We start from the raw sequence: 22,986 nt of genomic DNA on the forward strand, positions 1-22,986 counted from the left end.
AAATTTATTTGATTATGATTTTTATCAACTTAGACAAATTTAGGCAAGTTCATAAGAACTCAAGTAAGGGATATAATCATAGAGTGATACAGGTTTATGTCTTCAAAGCATCAGTGTTGGTGTCAGGCGACGATATCTGAACTGGGTATAAGAGAACAGTGGCTGAAGTTAGAAGTTGCTGTACTTCAGACTCATGCTACGTGCTAGGTTGATCAGTTGAGCATCTTGTATGTGTTAGCACTGGAGCATCAGGAATGTAATCAACATATGACGATACATTCATACAGTGGAAGGATATTTTCTGTGAACAGCTATATTGATTTCCAATTAGTAAGTGGCAAATCAAAGTACAGACTCGCTAAATAACTTGCCTGAGGTCACTTCAGCGGTCTGTGGCAGAGCTGAAAACAAATTATACAATCTTTGTCAATCCTAATGTGTGATCATATTTTCTCTTGCTTTCTATTCACAGCATTTTTATGAACATAGCTATTTACTTTGTTTACAGAATCAGTAGTTTCCTGAATAAGCTAGAGAGTCACTTGGGCTGCAGAGATGTTGGAAGAAGATATGGAGGTGGCCATCAAAGTGGTGGTAGTAGGAAATGGAGCTGTTGGAAAGTCCAGTATGATTCAGCGATATTGCAAGGGGATTTTTACAAAAGACTACAAGAAAACTATTGGTGTAGATTTCCTGGAAAGACAAATCCAGTATGTATTAAACAGATGCCATACTATTGATTTTTACCTTTTCTTCTATTTCTTTGTTCTCTTGTAATCCTGAGATTTACAAAGGCTTGAAACAAGGCCTGCTGTCTCCAAAGCACAGTAAAGGGAGTTGTTTTCTCTCATGCACAAAGGGCTGAAATTCTATTCCTCTACTTTCTGTGCAAGATATAGAATTATAAATCAAAGCAAAATAAAATTTGGAACCCCTGTTGTACTAAGCTTTTTGACAAGTTTCCTTTGTATTTTACCACCTGTTGATTTTTTTTTTTTTTTTTTTAATTTCTTGTGGAGGAAGTGGAAGTGCTTATGCTAAAATGATTACACAAATTTATTAGCCAATATAGATTAAAATGCCTGTGGCAAAAATAATTAAATATGCTATAGATCCAGTCTCTTTACGTAATATAAGCAGATAATACCCAATTATGTTTGATAATGAGAAGTAAGAAAATTCTGTAAATTTTGTAAGCTGATTAAAAAGACAAAAGGACCATTATTCAGGCACCTAAATTTTGTTTTGAAGTCTATGTTATTTTTTACTTATAGAGGGAAATGTAGAGGAAGAGGAGGAAAGGAGGAGGAAAATGTAATATGGATTGTCAGGAAAGAGCATGTAATATAATTGAGGGACTACTGCCATGACAAGTTACAGAGGTGAACTGTCATCAATATTAAGTTACATTGTATTTAAATTAAGTTAAATTTGAACTGAATTACTGTTATATTTTAGACATAGAAATATTTCCACGTCAGTTGTTCTGAATTGCTCTTGTTCATTGTATTGATTACAAAACCGTGTCGTTTATTTCAGAGTTAATGATGAAGATGTTAGGCTAATGTTATGGGACACTGCGGGTCAAGAAGAATTTGATGCAATAACTAAGGCCTACTATAGAGGTGAAAATACCATATTTGTTATTTGGCAGTTGGGGTTTTTGTGGGTTTGGGGGTTTTTTTTTGGTCTGCACATCTCTTAAGATATTTTCCTATCTCTGTATTAAGAATTTTAGTTATTTCATGTGTGTGCAAGGCATTTTTAGTTCACCTTTTTCAGTTCTTAAATATTTTTCCCCTTCGTGTAAGATCCTTGCCTTAGTTAAGTGTCACTTTGTGCAGGATGCTCAGTCATGCCCTTTTAAAAACGTAGAACAAAATGAGACAAATACCTGCACAGAAACTGCACAGAGTGTAGCCATTCAGACAATCAAACACAAAATTATATTTTTCCCTCTAAAGGTGTTTTCTTATTCTGTAAGACACACATTTGTAAGTGTTCCAAAAACTATGGCTGAGGCACTTAGAAATGAATCCAAGAGAAAAAAAATCCACCAGTCATCCTAGAAAGATAGTTTACTAGGCACAACAGTTCTCCTGCTCGTACAGACTTCCTTGAACACATTAACACAACAGAGTAATAAGGAAAGCCTATTTACTTAATAAACTAGAAACTATAGTATTCAGTCATATACAGGTAGGTTATCTATTTAGCCAGTTACAAGTTGCATACTTAGACTTTCTTTGCATCTAATTTAACAATGGCTGTGAAAATCTTTCCTTTTTGTTTTTTAACATGAGAGATATGGATGACTTGGGAAAGATTCCATCATTCAGTTCTCGTCAAACTAATTACCTGATGGCTGGGAAAAATATATCACTGTGGTATAAAATCTTAGAAAAATTACCTCATTTAGAGATAAACAAAAATGGTTATGTTGTGCTGTTTCAGGCTTGTATAGTCCTCTGACCTTTCTATATTTCATGATCGTTTTGGCAACTAATAGGATTGGGGTTTTTTGTAGTATTTCTGGTTGTCACTTGTAATTGATGATTACCATTTCTTTGGGGAAAGGTCTTTCTTTTCCTATTTCTTTTTATCCTCATGTGAAGTAGATCATTCTGTTATTTTACAGCTGACAACTTGAGCATATGAATTTTAGAAGGTAGTACTTGATTCTCTTGGAGCTTCCTTTTTACTCTCCTGGCCTTCAGTTCTTGTGTGCTTTGCTCTCCTCAGTTGTTCCAAGCCAAAGACTTTCTCTCCTAATTACTGGGACTGATATGCTAAAATATGGAGTCTTCAGAAGAACTTTAAAGTACACTTACTGGCCTCACTTACCATGTATATTGAGTATCTTGAAATCTTGCTCATGACTCGTGCCCAGCATAGTGCAGTTAGATCACTATCTTCAAGATCTTTATACTGAAGAGGCTGCTGTGAAACAGGACATAGTCATCCTGTGGATACATATTGTAGGCAGCATGATGGATATATTAACAGTTCAAGCTATTGGATACAGTGACTGTTCTGCACCAGACTTTGGCTCATGAAGGACAAGGGAAATTATAAAAGCCTGGAATGCAGTTTTGGTTTAGCAGCAGGTCTTGCAAGCACAATATTATAGAAGCAGAAGGTCAAGCTTACTTTGGAAATGTAAGGATTTAATTGCCAATTGCTGATAAGGGGAGGACGCTTCTAAGTTAGGTAAGATAGATGCTGGCTGTTACTTCAATGTCTGCCTCTCCCACAGGTCGCTGTCCTACTGTCATTACACTAGGGCTTACGTACTCTCCTGGAACCTTGTGCATTGTCAGTTCTTCAGGGATCAGCTGCTGATCCGTGGTCACACAATGAATGCTTCAGAGCCTGTTTCTGAGCCCTTCTTGTCCAAGGACCAAATTCATTCAGCCTTGCAGAAAAACAAAATTGTAGCTGACAGTGGATATGTCATGTGGTTTTCTATGTACAGGTGAATATGTGCAGCCAGTGTAGCTGCATGCCCATGATCATACAACGCAAGGAGTCCAGCAGCCTAAATTCAAAGAGTTGAAGGAAGCTCTGTATGTATTTAACATTTCTTTTTTTATATTGTATCGTGCATCTTACCAGTTTCTGTCCGATGGAAGTCACACACTTTCTAATTGGCTAGGTATGTCATTTATATGCTAAGCACATACACAAGTGGCTGTCATTAGCAGCACCATGTGTACTGTCCATGTTACAGATGTTTCTCAAAGCAGTTATTTGACCACTTCTTTGTGCATGCATCCTCTTCCATCCACTACCACTGGTATCTTGAGTAGACCCTTGTTAGGTTTTTGATGGAAAACAGTCATCTTGTTCATTAGTCTGTTATTCAGTTGCTGATTAGTCAAATTCTCAGGATTCTCATTTTGTTGCACAATAGTTAGACTTCGTATTTCTCAAGCCTTCATAGCATTGCTGTAGCTTGCACTTGTCAACCACTTTTGGCTGTAGTAACTGTGATAATGGGAGGGCTGCAAGACTGTTCTGGTCCAATCTAGAGCAAGGCAGCCCTCTTTTGGGTATTGTTAGTGAGACCTTAAACCGTGCTAAGCCTGTTAAAGACATCCAGGATCTGCAGCACTTAGAACATCAACAGTAAACAAGAACTTCTGGATGATGATATCATTTGACCTTGCATTTTATCTCACTTTAAGGTTGAAGGAAACACCATCAATTTTATAGTGCATGTGTGTTTTCTGTCGTAGCCTGAAAAAGCTGAGTGAAAGGGCAGAAGACTGAAACGAATAGGTGCCAAGTATAAAGCCCTGTATGAGTCCACTCATGGCAGGGAATTTCCTTACACATTTTTCTGTTACATAGGCTTTGTACCGTTACAAAAGGAGAAAATACGGTTACGGAGTCTATGAGGATGGGATAGTCTGCTGAGGATCTTGGAGACCTACACAGCTGACAAGTTCATACTCTACTTGAATCAAGTAGAGATGCTAGTACTACTCTTTTATTTTTTTTCTGAATTAGTCTAGGTATGAATATCATACCAGTGATTATGCAGCCAGTTGGAGCCTTTTTAAAATAAAGATATAGAGGTTATCAAAGCAGTAGTTGCACACAAAAAATCCAATGTCCTTTTCTTCAGTACTTTAAAGTAGCTTTATGAAACAGCTTCTTACAAAAGAACTTTGATTTAAAATACTCATCAAGAACATCCTGGTTTTAGCTGTTATGCTCCTGTCAGACACTATCATGTGGCGTTGCTGCTGGTGTCTATTGTTGTACACAATGTGTTGTATGACAGACTCCATTTGCAGTGGATGAGTGAGATAGTAATGTTATTGACTCTCTTGAATACTGTCAGTTGTCACTGCATACAGAAAGGTGTTTCAATGTCTAAATCCTGGCTTTTTTCTTTTTTCTTCTTTTTTTTTTTTCTTTTTCTCCTTAGAGCCCCTACATGGACATGATAATTTCTTAAACTTGTTTATGTTCTCAATAAAAATATTGAGTATTTAGCAATATTCTTAGAAGATTAAAAGAATTTACCTAGTAAGTTCTGCTGCCCTGCAGCATTTTCTGGTGAATTCTGGCTATACTAACTTCTGCACTATACTGAAGCATACTTTCAGAAAGATCACATTTGATATTGTTTTGATTTGAGCATGAGAAGAACACCGCTTTTGTTTTTCTCTTCTTAAATAAGCGTTTTTGCAGGGTTATTGGATTAGTTAGTAAATTCTGACATTTCTTACAATCCAGTGATCAAAACCTTCAGCAGACGTTTGGAAATACGCAATTACATATAGAATATAAGTATAGAATTTGTCATTGTTGATACACAGGTATATTTTTTGATGAGGAAAGACACTTTCACTTACTGTTGTTTGTTAATTTCCTGGTAAGAACCTTTAAATGTCAGAATCTTGAAGGTCCCCAAAAATATTTCAGTCTGATTCCTAATTAGAGCCTATCACACAATTCTCTTTAAAAAGCAACATGGCCACACTGAGTTACTTTTACTGTCCCTGTCCACTGCATTCTACATTTATTATATCTAAATTGAATAAGGAGGTCTGATGTTGTAAGTCACCCCCTTTTTAACTGCCACATGCTAGGACTTTTCCCTCTAAACTTAACTATTACCAAGTTATCTCTGTGTTTTAGCATTCAGAATGAATGGGTGGAAGGAGAGAGATGAAGTGAAAGTGCCATAGGGTGGAGACTTCACAATGAATTTCTTAGTCTTAAAACTGAATAAGGTGATGTTTACAGATGGTGAGAGTCTTGTTATCAATATTCTCATCTTCAGTAGAGAAAAGAACTTGAGAGGCTTTATTAAGCTAGACTGCGAGACAGTAGGTTAAATTCAGCATTGACAAATGCAAAGTAACCTGCTCTGAAAAGAATAATTAATTTTACACCTATGTATCTCACAGGATTCTCAGTGGAATTGCATCAGAAGAATCGCATCTGTTAGAATATGGTTTGGACATTAGGGAAAGCAAACAAAATTTTAGAACGCAAGGAACAGGGAAAATTATGGAAGACTACATTGCTACTGTTTTATTGGTAGAGCTTGATTTAAAATTCTGAGGGCAGTTCTTACTATTCTGTATAAAACCATACCAGAAGGGTCTTAATGGCATGTGAAAGAATGTTAAAGAGCATAGGAAAACTTTATAAACATAGACTGAACTTGGCTTTGAAAAGATAAATAAAAGAACTCGAGTGCTTTGTGTCAAAGAAGTACAAAGACAGAATATCGGATTGGGAGATACTTGGTGAAACTCAGAAATAAAAGAAAATTCATACTGATGAAATAATTTTCATGCTATATGTAATTAGATTGGGATATTTGCCACAAGATAACACTGGAGTCTCAAAGACATTAGCTATCTATTCCTTTTAGACTCTTACTAAATACCAAGTATATTAAAGGCATATAAATAATAAAGTGTTTCTCCATGTGTTTATGTGCAAAGAAAAGTAGTTTATTGAGGATAACAAAGGGCTACTGGACAGTCAGAAGACCACTCACTAATTTTTTGAGTGTGGAAGTACCTTCTCAGTATCCATGGGTTTTAACTATTGTTTGCTAAGGCTGTTACAAAACCATAACAAAAATGGTACAAGACTTTTTGTGTAATTTATCATAGTGCTGTATTAATTAGAAATACACTTATTTTCTCTGAAAAGCTACTAAACAATTTACTTAAAATAATCACAACTTTCTCTGAAAACTCTCTTAAGTTTTCTGCTTTTCAAAATCCGAATTACTGTAGCATAAAGAATAATGTGAAGTGTGCTTTACAGATACTGTGTATGGAAGAATATTTGCCTTCTGGCCTCTGTTAAGCTGTCTGGAAGACAATGAGCAATAAGCAAACCCCCCTTTCCCTTTCTCCAGCCTTTCCACACGCTCCTATTCCTTTCTCCTGCATACATGCACCATGCTGGAAATAGCTTGAAAGGTAACAGACCCATAGCCGTCATGAGGAATGGGTATAATGATCAAATGGCAATCTGTTTTCATTTGGGGAATTTATGACCATGGGTCTGACACAAGCTGGTGGTAAAAGTGCACTTTTATGGGAGAAACTTGAAAAAATCCCTCATGTTTGAACTATATATGAATCTTCTTTTTTTTATATGTTTGCTGGTTGATTTGTGTTTATTTGTATTTGTAATTGATTTGTGTATTTTTAGGAGCCCAGGCTTGTGTTCTTGTGTTTTCTACAACTGACAGAGAGTCCTTCAAAGCAATCCCTACCTGGAAGGAGAAAGTTGTGACTGAAGTTGGAGACATTCCCACAGTTCTGGTGCAGAATAAGATTGATCTTCTTGATGACTCTTGTATAAAGAAGTATGAGTTTTATCTTACGGTTTTTAAAGAACAATATATGTCCCCTGCATACACACGTTTTAAAAAAAAAAATCTATGGGAGTTTCTGGTGAAGACTTAAGATACCTAGGTTGTCAAACCTATGCCCTGCATCAAAACATGCCCTAGAAGCACAGGCAAAAGCTATTGCTGCATGAGTGTTGTTACTTGGGCAGATGTGCTTGCCAAGCTAGGAGCTTTCTGTTTGCTTCACACCTTCTTCTGAAGTGTCAGCCAAAAAGATAGAGGAATAGCATGAAGAGTTTGGTCGTGCCATGATACGATTCTCTCTCTCTCTCTCTTTTTTTTAAAATGAGAAATTCTAAAACTCTAAATTTTCTCTCTTGTTAAAATTTACAGTTATCGTTAAACTATGCTGTGCACCACTGAAGTTACATTGTTCAGTTTGGCTAGTGAATGCTTGCTGAAATGATGAAGAAGTATAAACAGGTTGTTTGAAAAAGTGTCTTTAATGTTCTTTGCTTTGCTTTTCTTTAATTTTTTTCTATTGCTCATTTTTATCAAAACATTGTAACTCTCTAGAAATACGTATCTGTTAATATTCTCAAACTGCATGGTGCTGATCTTTCTTCACTATATTTTTCTTTACAGATTTTACTGTCGGTTCATTCTGCCTTTGTATATATGACCAATTTCATTCTTGCCATAAAATCAGCTTAACAAATGCTAACTTTTATTTACCACAGCATATCATGTAGAAAATACTGCATGATGAAGTTGATCATTCTCCACTTCTTTATTTCTACCATCTTCCTGAGAGATTTAAATTATTGTTTCTTTTTGTTGTTTCCTGCACTGGCTTTCTTTGTTCTCTGTTTGCTATCACTGATGGCATAAATCAGCTTCTACTCCCTCTGCAAAGAATATGGAGGATTTTTCAAAGGAAAAGCAAAATTGCATTTGAATTCCTCCTTTCTTCATGATATGCCACTTAGGTTTTGCTCTCAGAATACTCCATCTCCCTCAGTAACTTCATCTTTCTGATGATGTGATTTGCCTTGGTGAGATTTTCATACGTTTCATCAGCTTTTCCTCAAAATTTAGCCCAAGTTCTCTTTCACATCACAGAAAAAAATAATTCTTGATTTCATCTCTGCACTCATCTGATTTGCATAGTCTACTGCTTCATTAAAATATACTTAAGGATTATTTTTTTATTGTTGTTTTGACTTTGCAGTGGTAATTGTTCTGATTCCAGTGCTGTTAATTACAGCCTCCTCTTTTTTGTTTCACTGACACCTGTTCTTCGAACCCTTGGGAAATTTTAGTTAAGTACTGAAAAGCAATTACTTTTGGTCATAAAGAAACTGCATTTAAATGCCTTCTCGTCATAGTGGAGGTATTGTAAAGAAATTAAGGATCAGGTACTTTTCGACTGAGTTTCTTAACCCACCTTGCCATGTGTAACTTACCACAAAGCATTTTGTCTGTAAAAATAAATGCTGACAAGTAATACAAATCAGTATTTACAAAGTCGTCTTCTGTTGTGCAGTGAAGAGGCGGAAGCACTGGCAAAAAAGCTAAAATTAAGGTTCTACCGAGCATCGGTGAAGGAAGACCTAAACGTAACAGAAGGTACGAGATGCAGCAAAGTAGGTGTCTGTCCTGCCCTCTGCTGTGTAGTACTGTACATCTCTCTAGTTTGGAGCTGATCTCTTACTTCCCATGTTGTTGCATGTTGTGGGCAATCCTTTTTATATTTCTTAGCAGCACACTTTAAACATAGCTAGAATTACTTGATATCAATGTTTTAGGCCCATTTCTTTGTGCACACCTTTCCTTTCTTTTCCACAAACAGTGCATAGCTTCAGTATTTAGAAGTGCCAGTGTGTTAAGGCTGCTTAGTCCTAACGACTGTCAGTAAACACTGAGCTTTTGAAAAAATTGTATGTAGAAGTTCAATTATTACAAAATACAAATTGTGGAACATATTGTTTTGTAATTCTTAATAGTTAATTTTGTATAAACAATTATTTCATAGTTGAGTTATATTTAAATACAGTACATTAAAAGTTTGGGTCTCTTGCAGCCTTTTGTCTACTGGTGATATTTTACTAGTTCCCAAGTACCACTTTTTAATGTATATATTTAATTTCATAAGAGTCCTGTTATAAAAATCAGTCACTATCTTTTGTGGGGTGGGTTTGAATAGTCATGAATTATAGTCTCTGATAACTTTTTGTTTGTTTGTTTCATCAGGCAAACTTAATAGTAAACTAATTGTCTCTTCTCTGTTAACATCATTCACCTTGGAAAAAAATCTGCAAGAGAAAATGTGTGAACATGATACAGAAACATTTTACGAGTTATTAATTACAAGTGTAAATAATCATAACACATCTAGGTTCTCAAAATTCTTCTATAGTTGAATATTTTTTCAGAATCCTAGGTGGTCTTTTTATACACCAGTAAAATGAGGGTAGCATTAATTAATTAGAAAAATGTTGCTGCCAAGTTTTATTAATAGACTTACTTTACATGACTGCTATTATTTTATGGCTTCTTGCAAAAAATACATACATTAAATTCCTACATAACTTTAAAAAGTTCCAAGTTCCATGGATTGGAACATTTGGCAATATGTATGTGCTAGCTTTATTACAGGAGTGTTAAGATGTTTCTGTCTGCTGTGAAAGTCTTCAGTGCTGCGGACTGTAAGACCTGGGTAGACACTGGACTAATCTGGATTCTGCTCAGGTACACAGGCCTGCCGAGAGAGAATCACTTACCAGATCATGCTAAACCTGTGGTGTCGAATGCACTTTTGTCACCATGCAGTATTTCAATACAAAGGTATTATTATTGATATGAAGATTATTTTTAAGCATACTCTGATGTACCTTTTTTCTTTTTAACATTCCAGTTTTTAAGTATTTGGCTGATAAATATCTTCAAAGGCTCAAGCAACAAACAGCTGAAGATCCAGAACTAGTACACACAAGCAGTAACAAGATTGGTATGTATACTGTAATAAAAAAAATAGAAACAGTATTTTGTGCTGTCAAAGCTTATGGTCTCATCTGTTTCCTTGTGGAGTTAGTACAAGGTGAATCAGGGTCTAATTATTACCTTCCTATCTTAGGATATTGTCTCCTTTCCTTCTGTAAAATAACTTTGTGATTCTCTGAAGTTATTGGACTCTCAAACTGATTTACTGAAGTTTCTAGCTAATGTTTGGCAAGTGCCTTTTTATTAAATTCATTTAAACAAACATTGTGTAAGGACTTGAGAATGGATGTTTGTTGGGTTTTTTAATGTAATTAGTATTAGTGTTACTCATCTTGGTGCAGATTTACAAGAGACTCACCATGAAAGAATCTGGCATGTAATCAGAAGGTCTTTGTAAACTGCCTTTTGTAAGGGAACACTGAACTTGTGTAGTCCTTCTTTAAAGCACTTCTGAGTCAGTTCATTTATTTTCCTTAAAGCACTCCCTTTTTATTCAGGCTTTTTCCTTTATCTCAGCAAAGTTTCTAACTTTAAGATTGTCATGTTTTTCTTTTATTATATTACTCAAGTAACCATAACTTTGTTACCATGCAATTAGTAGCATACACATACGCAGGTGAGTGCATATGCTGCCCTTCAATTACACAGATGTATACCAGCTTTAAATACTGCCTGGCTAGTAATTCCAACTGGCTCTACTTCAAATGTAGCTGCAAAATTGACCCAGAAATAGATAAAGCCTTTAAAAACTAAAATATGCATTTGAGGTGCACTACTATGCCTTAGTAAGTGTTGTATCTTAAGTGTTAATGTATTATGCTGCAGGAAGTAAAGAAATACAAATACTTTTCTTGTCTTTAAATTCTGTAGGTGTTTTTAATACAGCTGGTGGAAGTCACTCCAACCAAAATTCTAGCACTCTTAATGGTGGAGATGTCATCAACCTTAGACCAAACAAACAGAGGACCAAGAAAAACAGAAGTCCTTTTAGCAACTGCAGCATACCTTAGACCACTTTTGGAGGAGGAAAAAAAAAAACAACCCAGTGAACTGGATGAAGTTGTGCAATGGAGTACAGATTAAAGCCAGCTGTAGAGGTATTTTTACCAGTGCTTTAGCAAATCTTGTGCCTATGGGATCCTTGATAGAGCATGGATTTACATCAACTTGGCTCATGCAGTGTTTTTTGGTGTGTAGAGTGAGGCACCTGCTGGCAAAACACAGAACTGTGGCTGCCCCGTGCACTTTGTAAAAAATTAGGCAAGCTTCTCCTTTTTCAAGGAATTATTTACAGAGCTATGAACTAGGTATTGCTGAACTGCAAAACACATTTAACATAAGGATAATACTTACAACTGTAGGTACAGACCATAACACTATGGCCCAAGGTAAAGTAGCAACCTTGCAACTAAATTTCAAAGAAGATGTTAGAATTGGTTAGTCAGGACACTAAAAAGATAAATGAAGAGCAAAAAGAAGGCACTACATTTTATGCCTAACTATATTAATATGCATTCTGGCAGTTCTGTTGGTGCAATATACTTGTATTATATATATGAGTGCTAAGGTATATATGTAAACATTTGCTATGAATATTTAGGCTAAATTCCAGTGTATGCATTACTTGGAGATCAGCTAATGATCATAAAATAGCATCTTCAAAAAAAAAGTTTACTTTAAAAATGTTGCATTCCAGATGAGGCTTTCCCAGCTGCCACTGTGTACGTTTAACTTGCTATACTTTGGGCCTAAAAGCTTAGATTTAAAAATGTGTGGTGCCAGAACTGCTCCTTCTTTTTACCTAATGCTGTGCTACGGATGTTTTTGTAAGTTTGTTTTTCTCAGTCTTAACAGGTTGAACAAATAACACAGTCTTTGACACTAACAGCTATTCAGAAGGAACATATAATCACATTCCTGTTCAAATTTAATTGTTGCATCCTGTGTTGTCTATGAAAAAGGAACTTGCAAAGTGGTGTCACAAAATATTTATCTTCTTTGGAAAATCTTTTCATAGATACCATAAACTAAGTTATGGAGGATCCAAAAAAATGCAGCTGATGACTGAATTACACGAACGAGCCTTTCTTGAATGTTGTCTCAGATTCAGAGTTAGCTGCTGGTTACAGAAAATCTAATTCTGCAAGATCAGAGACATGGCAAAAATTTATTGAAGTGCTTAAGTAATTTTACAGAATTGATTTCAATGTTTAGGAGCCCAAATCTAATGTAAAGTTATTTGGACTTAGGCTCCTAAATCACTAAGGTGCTTTTAAAAATGCTAAGCAAGATATCTTTTATTTACCAAAAATAAATACTTTCTAATCCTCTTCAAGAGCATGCATGCCTTTTAAAAAGTATCCATTTTGTTTACATGTTTTTGTATGGTATGATATAATTTTAACTTTCTAGGATTTCTACAACAAACCTGCCAGTGACAAATGCAAAATATGCTGCTTTAAAAAATTCAGAGTTTTAATAGTTTTTTACACGGTGTATGAGAATGAAAATGAGTCGAGTGATCCTGTATATTTTTGGAGGAAGGACTTTTCACTGTGTGAATTCATGTAGGAAGCTTGGCTGACTTTGTTTCTAAGTCAATGAGTGTGAAAACTGAAATGTACTTTTTCCCACTGTCTGCAGGGAGAGAAGTGGGTGGCAAGTTATGCATAAACACTAAAGATCTCTGAACTCTGTATTTTATGTTTACTATATTAGACTTTCTACCAAGTACCATTGTTTCTTTGACAAGCTGTTAGGGCATCTCCTGTTGCTGGCAAGAAGGCGGCCTTCAAGGCACTCAATCCCCTTTGCTAATGCAGCAAAACTGTGTGTTCTTCACCATAATGTTTCCTGTATTTTCTCTTGGATAAAGGCCTTTATTTTTTAACAAGTGCATTTATTTAATCACTGTATGTATGTATAAATGGAGTGAAGTCCTATCTGTCTCAGCAATTTAAGAAGTAAGGTACTTAAGACAAGACTGCCAATTGCACGTGATGGGGTCACCTTACAATTTCAGGATGTAGGATAGAGTGTACGCATGAAGAATTTTGACAACTGTTTTTAATATGGAACCTTTTACATTTCGTCTGTCTGCCGGTTTCATGGTTTTTATTCATTTTTCTTGAAAAAGAAACAAAACCACAAAGTGTCTGAAACATCTTTTTTGCCTTGTTTGTACAGAGTACTGAAAAATAAGTCTTTATTACATATAATGAGCATTTGTACTATTACATGTTAAACTGTAGACATTGTACTATTATGTAAGCCATTTCTATTCAAGGTCTGTCATTATAAACCACTGTTCTAAGGACTGAAAACTCAGTAGAAATTTTCCTAGGTTGAGACTTGACAGACTTGCTAAATGTAGGGTATGTTGAAATTTAGTACACATACTTTAATGTAGAAATATATATTTGTAGCATTGGGTAACAGTTTTCATTTCATTCCCATCTTAAATCTAAAGTTTTTTTGTTGTTGCTTTGTAGTGCTTGTTCTCCAATATGACTTGAGATGGAGACTGTCAAAATCAGCATTCTCCTGGAGCGTGCTCTCCATGTACGGTGCTTGAAAATTTATTTTTTATCCTGCTGGGGTCAGTGTGTAGATGTAAACCAGATGATTTGCATATTGCAGGAGTCCTTAGGTCTTCACCTCCCTCTTCAGTGGGAGTAACTTTCACCTTTTGGATGAAGAGACGTGCCTAAATGTTTAGCACTCACTCGCATTGTCCCTTGTGAATAGTTTTTGACAAACATTGTCCCATTCTCCATTCAAAGCATTCTCATTAAAATACCATATATTTTAGTTACCAAAACCCACAGGTGCAGAGCTGGCAATAAAAATGCTCTTCTCTGTGCATCTCTGTGACTGCATGGCGGGAGCGGATGTGGCTGTCTGTTACACCCGTGGCAGACTGGCATCCTGGATTAGGAGCAACAGATGTTCTGCCACAAGACACGAAGTTTTGTTCTGTGAGACTAAGCTAATTGCACTCCTGTTTTATCTGTTAGTATCTCTTCAATAGCTGATTGGCAGTATTACCTGAATCTTGCCAAAATTCTTTGCTTTCGGCTGATAATGCTACCACTAGCAGAAAACTTCGGTAGTTGTTAATGCCTTAGTGAAATAAAGCCTTCACTAACGAGTATGACGCTAATGCATCTGTCACTCCCATGTTGTATCCATTCAGTGAATGGGTGTTCTCCCAGTAAGCGGGGCATCATTTGATGCAAAGTGGTAATGCCAGGGAGGTATTTACAACTTTGAGATTTGTTATTTCCAGTTGGAAGACTGATCACACAAAGATTTTTGTGCTTGTGTGTGCATGGTTAATTTAAAAAAAAATTTAAATATTCCACTTAAGACAATTTTGGAGCTTTCTTATTTTCAGTGTTTCTTAAGGCAACGCTTACCTTTTTTAGTCAAAATACCAGAATTACCATACTGTCAGTCTGATTTCCTGTTCAACTTTTTTATGCCTCTGTAAAATTTGTGTCGTGTCCCCCCCCCATTATTGGGCTACAGCATACCTGACATAGTTCTCCTTTGCATCACTTCTGTAGATGTACATGATATTAAAGGGAATTGAACAGCTGAACACATTGTACTGCCTGGAGGTTATGCAGCGGTACGTGCATAATACTCAGTGAACATGCACTTTGAACCTGTTAATTTATCTATTCAAGTTGATAGCTACCAGTTAATAACAGAATTAATGATTTGCACTGCAGAACCCTCTTGTGGGAATTCAGTCAAACTAACAAGCATGCTTCTTGGATTCCAGTGACAGTACCTAAGCTCCTACTGCTTTTCTAAAATAAATGTAATCATAGAACTTCAGCTGAAGTTGCAGTACCTGAACACTAATTGTACGTAAACCAGAGAGCAAGCGTGGTCCAACGGGCTTGATTTCATCAAAACTACCTTACCATCTTTTTGTAGGAAGCAACAGTCGTGCGTGTCTTCTTTTAAATGCTCAAATAGTATTGGCAGAAGAAAATACTTCTCTCTGCTACATATTGCATCCAAACAGGTAATCAAAATTGTAGAAAAAAAAATGCAGCAATGCTTAGATTTAAGATGAAAGGTGCTATAATAGAAGAAGAGAAACTTTCAAACAGTTCCATGTGGAAGAAGTGCTCTATATGAGTCATCTCAAAGCCAGGTGAGCCCTAGTACTGAACTAGAGTCACTCTCAGGTTTCTGGTAGTAGGGTAATACTGATAAATAATTTGTGGACTGAGAATTCTTTCTCCTCTAACCGAGATAAATGTGGTTCAGCAGAACCGACGGAAGTTGGTCAAAAAAAGTAAAAATTCTGGACCTGGAGAAATACTGCTGTCATTGTGAGGATGAAGATGCATTGTGACTAATAAATGACTTACTTACTCTTATTTGCAAGTTCATGTGAATCTGAGTGGTTAAAACAGGTAATGTACATAACTGTTTTTATCACCATCATGATCTCAAGTAAATGTAATATATTTTTAGGAAAAAAAAGTCAACTTACCATAAATCCTCAAGTGGAAAAATAAATGTTTAAACCTGAATATTCTGTGTATGCTGTTCCTGTAGAATCCCTACAAGTTAATTCTGCTGCTCTCTTGTAAGTGATGTTAGTTGTATCGTGCAACTTAAACGTTTATTTGATTACTGTTTGGTCTGATGCAGTTCACTGCTTTTTTGTGGTTATATTAAATTGTCAGTGTATTAAATTTCAAAAAATTGCTATAACCCTGTAGCTGTGCAACCTCAATCTGCTGGAGAAACTCGTGTGCCTGATTCTACTCCATGTATTGCGGACAGTTGGGATCCAAGGCACTACATTAGGTACCCTCAAAGGAACAAGTGTGGGCACCCCATTCTAATAGAGATGCTGTTTCTGAGCTCTTGCCTCTGATTTCTTCACCACATAGTTCAAATACAAAGTATGGATTCTGTTCTGCTTTCTGATCATTTTATTTTTCATGATTGGTCTGGCTCATACAGTGACAGGGTTTAATTGAATGGTTGTAGACACTGGAAGTGGCATTGAACTATTACTAATACATCAAAGATGCCTGATGCATTTTCTGAAAAGGTAAATAGTCACTGGTGGGTTTTGTTTGGTTGGGGTTTTTGTTTGTTTTGGCTTTGGTTTTTTTTCTTTTTTAGTAAAACACAACTCAGCATCTGGGTCTGCCTCTTTACCCAGGCATCTCAGGAATCTGGGAAGTAACACACTCCTGCTTCCTCTTGCGTGCAGTTCTGCACACAGAAAACGATTTGCTTGCTTAAGACCCCAATAAGGATTAATTAGCAATGGTTTAGGTAAGAAAAAAATACTGAAATATAAGAAAACTCCTGGTTTTATGGTCATGTATTTTTAGGTGGGAACTGTTTAACTGCAATTAAGTGAAGACCTTGAGAAAACTGAAGCTTTGACACTATCTAGGTGGGGGTTTTTATGTGCTGCGCAGCCGTATCACATTCAGCTTCAGGAAGCTGGCTGGCCATTCAGTGTGGCTTCTGCTGCAAGCCCCCAAGACACCCACTGCAGACGCCTGGGTACTTTCTTGCATCTCTGAGAAAATGTTTCATACTCACAGATGTCCCATTTCCAAGACTGAGGCACAGCCTATTTTATTGCTCGGGAGATAACGGGACCAGAAGGTCACTGTTTTTTCTTACACCTTCTTTGTCCCAGCTGTCTTACGCCTGCTGAGCCTTGCGTACTGTCTTTTGATTATTGACAACAGAGCACTTAAAAAAAGTTAAAAACTTTACTCTGTTCTTTTGTTCATCTCCATCATGTGCATGATGCCAGCTGTGTTTAGCCATTTTGAGTTACTTTAAGATAGCCAGTATGGAACTACAGTAAAAAACCCAAAAGGTAATTTTTTGCTGTGTCTTAACAGCTATGACTGTGTGAAAGAAACTTCCAAGGACAGTAGCACTGCTTTTAAAATTAGGTTGTTTGAATCTATGGGGTCTTTAATGGATGTGGCATGTCAGTATGCAATGTTAAAGCATAGGAGAGGATAGTGATGGCTGTATTGCAGACCTCTGTGGGTCAGATAACACAGAATTCAGGAAGTGGAAAGCAAACAGAAGAAAGAATTTGAAAAATAAACCAGTAATTCAGGTCAAAGTGTCTGATCTACACTATTAACTCATCTGTAGATATGCAGGTTGTGATCACTTCAATTTGTCCTCGAGAACAAAAATGCTTGTACTAGTATAAGTGCTATAAAAAAATAAAAATACTTTTAGCTATTGGTACAATAAAGAAGATTTAAAAAAGAAAACTAAAAACCTTGACACTTTTGGCCTGAATAACCTTATAATGGCCTTAAAAAAATCAACGATTAAAGAAATATTCTAAGCATTAATAAGCCATGTTCAACTTTTAACTATTTCACAGCATGATTTCTGAGAACAACTTATGCCGTATATTATTGTCAAGGGGTTTAATGCTGTTAAATAGCCAGAAGATTTACTGTTTGTTAAAGTTCACAAGGATCTAAAACATACAAAAATAAACCAGTTCTTTCTGAAGTGGAATTACTGTGTTAAGCTCACCAAAATTCTCAGGAACTTTTAACAGTCTCAAAGCTGAAACTTTGTTCTGAAAGCACCTGAAGTGCCATTTCTGTGAATAAAATGCAGTGACGGCAACCTCATAGCTGCTTAGTTGTGACCTTTGGGTGGATGTGTTGCTTTTCATGTCCTCAGTTACAAACTGGAGGTAGCTCGCTGTCTCTGGAAAGTATTGTGATCTACTTACAATTAGTGCCAAATCATTCAAATTATAAATGGTAATGAGTAGGACAGTGTGTTGTTTATGAAAATACCATATACAGTTTATTAATGTCTTTGATTTATTGCCATGATTTGTCTTTTGTCCCCAAAAGTCTGGTTCATACACTATGTATACAGCAGAGAAAAGCTGATATCTCACAATATGACAAAACAACTTTAGTTTAAAAAAAAACCAACAGGAGAATGGAGGAAAGGCTAGATTTTGATGGTTTCTGACAGTTCAGCAGAAGCACAATTACAATTTGCAATAGAGCGGTATCGACTCTACAGGAGAACTGATAGCATCCTTTATTGCCAAAAGAAAATGCCAATGCTACCAAAACCCATTAAATGCTCACACCGCGCAATCAAAGGTACTTTGGTGCGTGTGCATGCGTATATACGTGTGTGCTTGTACAGAGAATTTTTTTCTTAGCTTCTGTGTGGTTTTTATGGAGATTTGCTCATCCTGCGATGCGCCAGAAGTAGCCAGGAGCATAGTTTAATCCTGTTTGCTGTTGCAAGATTGTCGAACAGATGTCTTCTGATGCTCCAACAACGTGATCGACTTTTCAGAATTTTCTAAGTTTCTGAGCAGAGTCTCTAGCCGCCTTTTGATTTTCTTCTGATCCTCAATGGCACATCCAATTACAACAGACTGAAATTTCTGATCGATGGGTCCTGCTGGCACGTCAGATGTGCACGCACCGTAAAGTGACATTAAGCGGATTTTTGCATCTTCCAGATCATCTAGAAGTTTATTGACGATTTCATCAATCATCTTTGTGGCATGCAGCAGGGATTCCTGCTGCTGGGCATTTCGGATGGTTTCTACAGAAACCTCCACAGTGAGGGTGCGGCCCATCAGACGATTAGCAGTCAAATTAAGTTCTTCTCTCTCACCTAAATCGAAAACAATAAAGTATTCTAGATTACAGGCAAATACTTTCCTGTGCAAATCACATCATAGAGACAATCAAAGTGCTACAGCTTTGCAATAAACAAGGTTGGTTTTTTTTAAGCAACAGACAATCAACAAGATTTCCAGGGGCCAGAAATGAGTTTTTTGCATTTGCCCAAGTCCTAGTTATTTCACAGAAGCTAGTGGCTTCTGATTTGAAATGAGGCATTAAGCTCTGCTCAAACTAAGCAATGCTCTTCTGCTGCTGACACAATGCTTGCTGTGTCACCTTAAAGCAAAGCATACAGTATTATCAGGAAACATTATTCATTAACAGAACTGGCATATTAAGGACCTTCTGTGGCACTGTGAGGAAGGGATTTAGACAGTACCCCAGAAGGCCATAAAAACTGATTTCTGACTACCAGACGCAATTAGGACCCATGAAAAAAATGGTTTTCTGTTTTCTGAAAACTTCTTTCCTAAAATATGGACACAACATACTTGACATGTAGACTCTTGAAGAGCCAATAAACCAGCAATGTAAAGCACCTAATATAAAACATACAGATTTAGGGAATATATTTAAAGCCATATGTCACACAACCACAGCAACAACCTTAATGATCAGGTTCTTGTAGGCTGTACACTTTGTAGCATTCGTGCCTGTCCAGTAGTCAAAGCCATTAAAATGCTGGTTTTTCAACTATATTTATTCATCATCATTATCATGAACTTCTCTCCCTCAGCTGAGCTACATTAACCCTGATTTTGAAAATAAATCAGTGAACTGGGTATGGGCTTTCATTTACCCAGCAGTGACATTCATGGTAGACCATCCAGCTGAACAGTAATGTGAGTTTACACGGTCAAGAAAAAGGGGATCCCAGGGTAACGGATGGCCCTTCAATAACCTTAGCTGCCTCCAATGCCTGTACCTTTACCAGCAGGAAGCAATCAAACAGAGCTGCTCCCTAAGGCGCAGGCTGTTTTGACTTTGGGTGAGTTTGGGGGGGTATGGCAAAGCAGCTTCTCACCTTCACTGATGTGCCTCATATCCTGGCTGTTCTGTATATTGTGGATCATTTCTAGCAGGATTTCTTTCTCCTGTTCCATAGCAGACGCTGCGTCACGGAAAGCCTCTACCCTGAACATGGTTAAACCAAACAAAATGTTTAAAAAATAAAATAGCTGTTCACCTATATAGCTGCCAAGAACTGGTTGTTTTTTTTTTAAACTTCAGCTTAAGAAGTACAGTCAGTTCTTAATTATCCATGAGCCAGAGTCTGATTTCATGACCTTCTCCCGTATCTTAACTTCGCTTTTCAAGACTCAATATAATTTTAAAAAACAAACACATGGGGGAAGAAAAAAACCCCAAACAACAGTAATTTCATCAGACTTATACTTACAGTGCTGTTCTATCCTACTCCGCGGTTAGTCTGAATATCCAGAGCCTGACGGTACTACAGCTCTGTAGTGGAAGCCCTGTAGCTAACTAGCAATTATCAGCTCCTTAACTAGAAGAGAAACAGATCGAGTTCCCATCAGGGAACTTGGGGCTGAAGGTTGCAGCTGCAGGGATGGAGGCAGCGAGGGGGCCTGGCCCCTGAGGCCAGCAGCACAGAACCACTGCAACCCACCTGCAAAGCAACAAATGCTCCAGAAAACTCAAATGCCACCTTATAGCTGAACGAGCCCTTTTACGAGGGAGAAAAATGGATGAGAGGGACAAAGCTCACACTTATTAACATGACAAGGGCATCCCTGCCAAGTGGCATGCCTTGGTCGCTGGGAGAAGATGCTGGACCACCTGCCCCCAGTCACTGGTGTTTTCCACAGAGCAATGCTCACCATGATTCACACAGGGCAGAATCTCCTGTGGGAGCAGCTCCTGTTTCTGGGCTTGCAGGGAAGCATGGAACTCGGTTCCTCCTGACACAGGATGCCTACTCCAGTCCTGTTGACTATGCTGAAACTCATATGTGATGTGGCGAGGATAAGGGGAAAGCCCATCGGAAACTGCTCTGCCTGATAACTATTCAGTCTCGGTAAGCTGCAGGGTTGTGTGCCCATAGTCATAGTCTGCCCTCCTCCTCATGGCATAAGGTACAGACCCGTCTGGCTATGGGCAATGTGAAAATGCCATCCTAGAAATATGAGTCCAGTTCCTTAATTCACATTCTATTCCCCGCCATGGTTTTAAGGAGGGGGCTTTTGCATTCAGCCAAGTAATATGGAAAAGCACATTTGGGAACTGCCTACTTTGGAGACCAGGGACAAGAGGGAAACATCCCCCTCCCTTGGCTTTGCCCTGGAGGATTGAGGATAGGGGCTCACAGAGGACTTGCCAAGTTGCAACCGACTGCAAGAGTTGCGTCAAAAAACATCAACTCTGCATTCCCAGACCCCACAGAAAAGCAGTTTATCACATGAACCTGGCTGACGGTTTCAGATGCTTTCAATGTGCAGCTCAGGAGGTCTAGCTGCTGTAAGCAGCATGGGAATCCATCTATCCTGAAATGTTTCTTAAACCTGGGCAGAAAAGGGGAAACAAACCAAAACACTGTTAAGTCTCTTGGATGCTCTGTGCTCTTCAACATTACTGGACACAGCCTTGAGACGGTGGTGGCTCACTGCTGCTTCTGCAGACAAGGGCTTATCTCTTGACATAGGCAGGGAGCTCCCGCTCCCTCCTCAAAGGCTGGCTGAGGGCAGGTAACTTCGAAAAAATGGCAGGAAGAGAAAGGAGGGTGAAAGAAGGCAGAACGGGAGCATTTGAGGATATATTGCTTCACATGCAGCCTGCTCACAAAATGGTTCTGTTTTACAAAATATTTAGCCTAATCTAGTCAGTGAAAACACAAGCTTTGAGCCTTGCCTTTAATGTTCGTTCTGAGGAGGAGTGGGAAAAGTTAATGCAATGCAAATTCTTGCCGAGAGCAAATACTTTTAATTATTATTTTGGACAGGTTAGTAAGAGCAATGAGGTAGGTGGAGTCATTTCATACTTCAGATGTCTGCACTTTATAATTTAGGAAGTCTAGCAATATTTTCATAAATGCCTCACCGTGCCTTTTTAAAAAACTAGTATTTCCACAATTTAAAAAATGCATTGTGGTCACTGGAAAGCTTAAAATTAAAATTTGGAAGTAGAGAATTTCAATTTTAATAGTGTTTTTAAATTGGATTTGTTATATCATTGTATTGACTTAAAAACTAAAGGTCTGCCTTCAGCAGATGGATCAATCCGTGATTTCCACAGGCTTTGCTGGGTCCTATGAAGAATGTAGAAAAACTGCATTGCAGAGATGCATCCTGAATTGGTGTGATTCTAAAGAGAGTGCCTAAAACATCACTGCTTCCAAAAGCCAGCTACTGGCGTGCGAGGTAGGACCTAAAAGCCAAATGATGAGAATTAATGATTGTATACTGCACAAGCCCCCCCATAATTTACCAATTAAGAGCCTCAATTGACATTATTTTACAGAAAGTCATATAACCAAATCTTGAGAACTATTTTATTTGCAATAATTGCTTCTTGGGAATTATTTCAACCACTTTTTCGACTGCAATAGAGAGTGCCACACAACTAAAATCCACCAGGATTTTAATTTTAGTGTATTTGCTTCCATAAACAGCAGTCAAAATGATCGCCTACCCTGGCACCACATAACGGCAGGGGAAGGAGGCACAGCAGCTCCTGCCACCCGGGCAAAGGGACAGGAAAGCAGCACTTCCAGGGCTCCCCCACCCCTCTACTATCCCTTCTGAAAACTTCCATCTTGACCAATTATTAGCAGTGTGATGGGACTAAATAAGCCTAAAAACCAAACTACTCGCGTTTCGGAGACCTCTTGAAGGCAGGGTGGAGGCACGGTGTGGTAACACAGCACATTGGCAGCAAAGGCAGCATCTGAGCAGCCAGCCAGACAGGTGGTGGGAGTGAGACCCTCGAACA

The 22,986-nt window shown here is 37.6% G+C and overlaps 2 protein-coding genes across 2 annotated transcripts; one reads left to right on the forward strand and one right to left on the reverse strand.

The window, feature by feature from the left end:
• The first annotated feature begins 508 nt into the window (after positions 1-508).
• RAB23 (RAB23, member RAS oncogene family) lies at positions 509-11,593 on the forward strand. Its single transcript, XM_010565805.1, has 6 exons — positions 509-710; positions 1,540-1,625; positions 7,195-7,351; positions 8,883-8,965; positions 10,254-10,346; positions 11,210-11,593. Exons 1-6 carry the CDS (start codon positions 556-558, stop codon positions 11,347-11,349), a joined length of 714 nt encoding a protein of 237 aa, XP_010564107.1. The 5' UTR covers positions 509-555; the 3' UTR covers positions 11,350-11,593.
• Positions 11,594-18,186: 6,593 nt separating this feature from the next.
• On the reverse strand, positions 18,187-20,231 carry BAG2 (BCL2-associated athanogene 2). Its single transcript, XM_010565806.1, has 2 exons — positions 20,063-20,231; positions 18,187-19,027 (listed from the first exon to the last, which is right to left on the reverse strand). Exons 1-2 carry the CDS (start codon positions 20,178-20,180, stop codon positions 18,627-18,629), a joined length of 519 nt encoding a protein of 172 aa, XP_010564108.1. The 5' UTR covers positions 20,181-20,231; the 3' UTR covers positions 18,187-18,626.
• Positions 20,232-22,986: the final 2,755 nt, after the last annotated feature.

This window comes from Haliaeetus leucocephalus, unplaced genomic scaffold, assembly GCF_000737465.1.
Source record: "Haliaeetus leucocephalus isolate CR32 unplaced genomic scaffold, Haliaeetus_leucocephalus-4.0 Scaffold195, whole genome shotgun sequence".
Classification (NCBI taxonomy): Eukaryota; Metazoa; Chordata; class Aves; order Accipitriformes; family Accipitridae; genus Haliaeetus; species Haliaeetus leucocephalus.

What these genes read in the sequence shown, in the direction of transcription:
- RAB23 (XM_010565805.1), top strand. Translation starts at nt 556, where the DNA reads ATGTTGGAAGAAGATATGGAGGTGGCCATCAAAGTGGTGGTAGTAGGA. An exon ending in GATGACTCTTGTATAAAGAA is followed by an intron (nt 7,352 to 8,882) that starts GTATGAGTTTTA and finishes TCTGTTGTGCAG; the next exon opens with TGAAGAGGCGGAAGCACTGG. An exon ending in CACAAGCAGTAACAAGATTG is followed by an intron (nt 10,347 to 11,209) that starts GTATGTATACTG and finishes TAAATTCTGTAG; the next exon opens with GTGTTTTTAATACAGCTGGT.
- BAG2 (XM_010565806.1), bottom strand. Translation starts at nt 20,180, where the DNA reads ATGTTCAGGGTAGAGGCTTTCCGTGACGCAGCGTCTGCTATGGAACAG. An exon ending in TATGAGGCACATCAGTGAAG is followed by an intron (nt 19,028 to 20,062) that starts GTGAGAAGCTGC and finishes TTTTCGATTTAG; the next exon opens with GTGAGAGAGAAGAACTTAAT.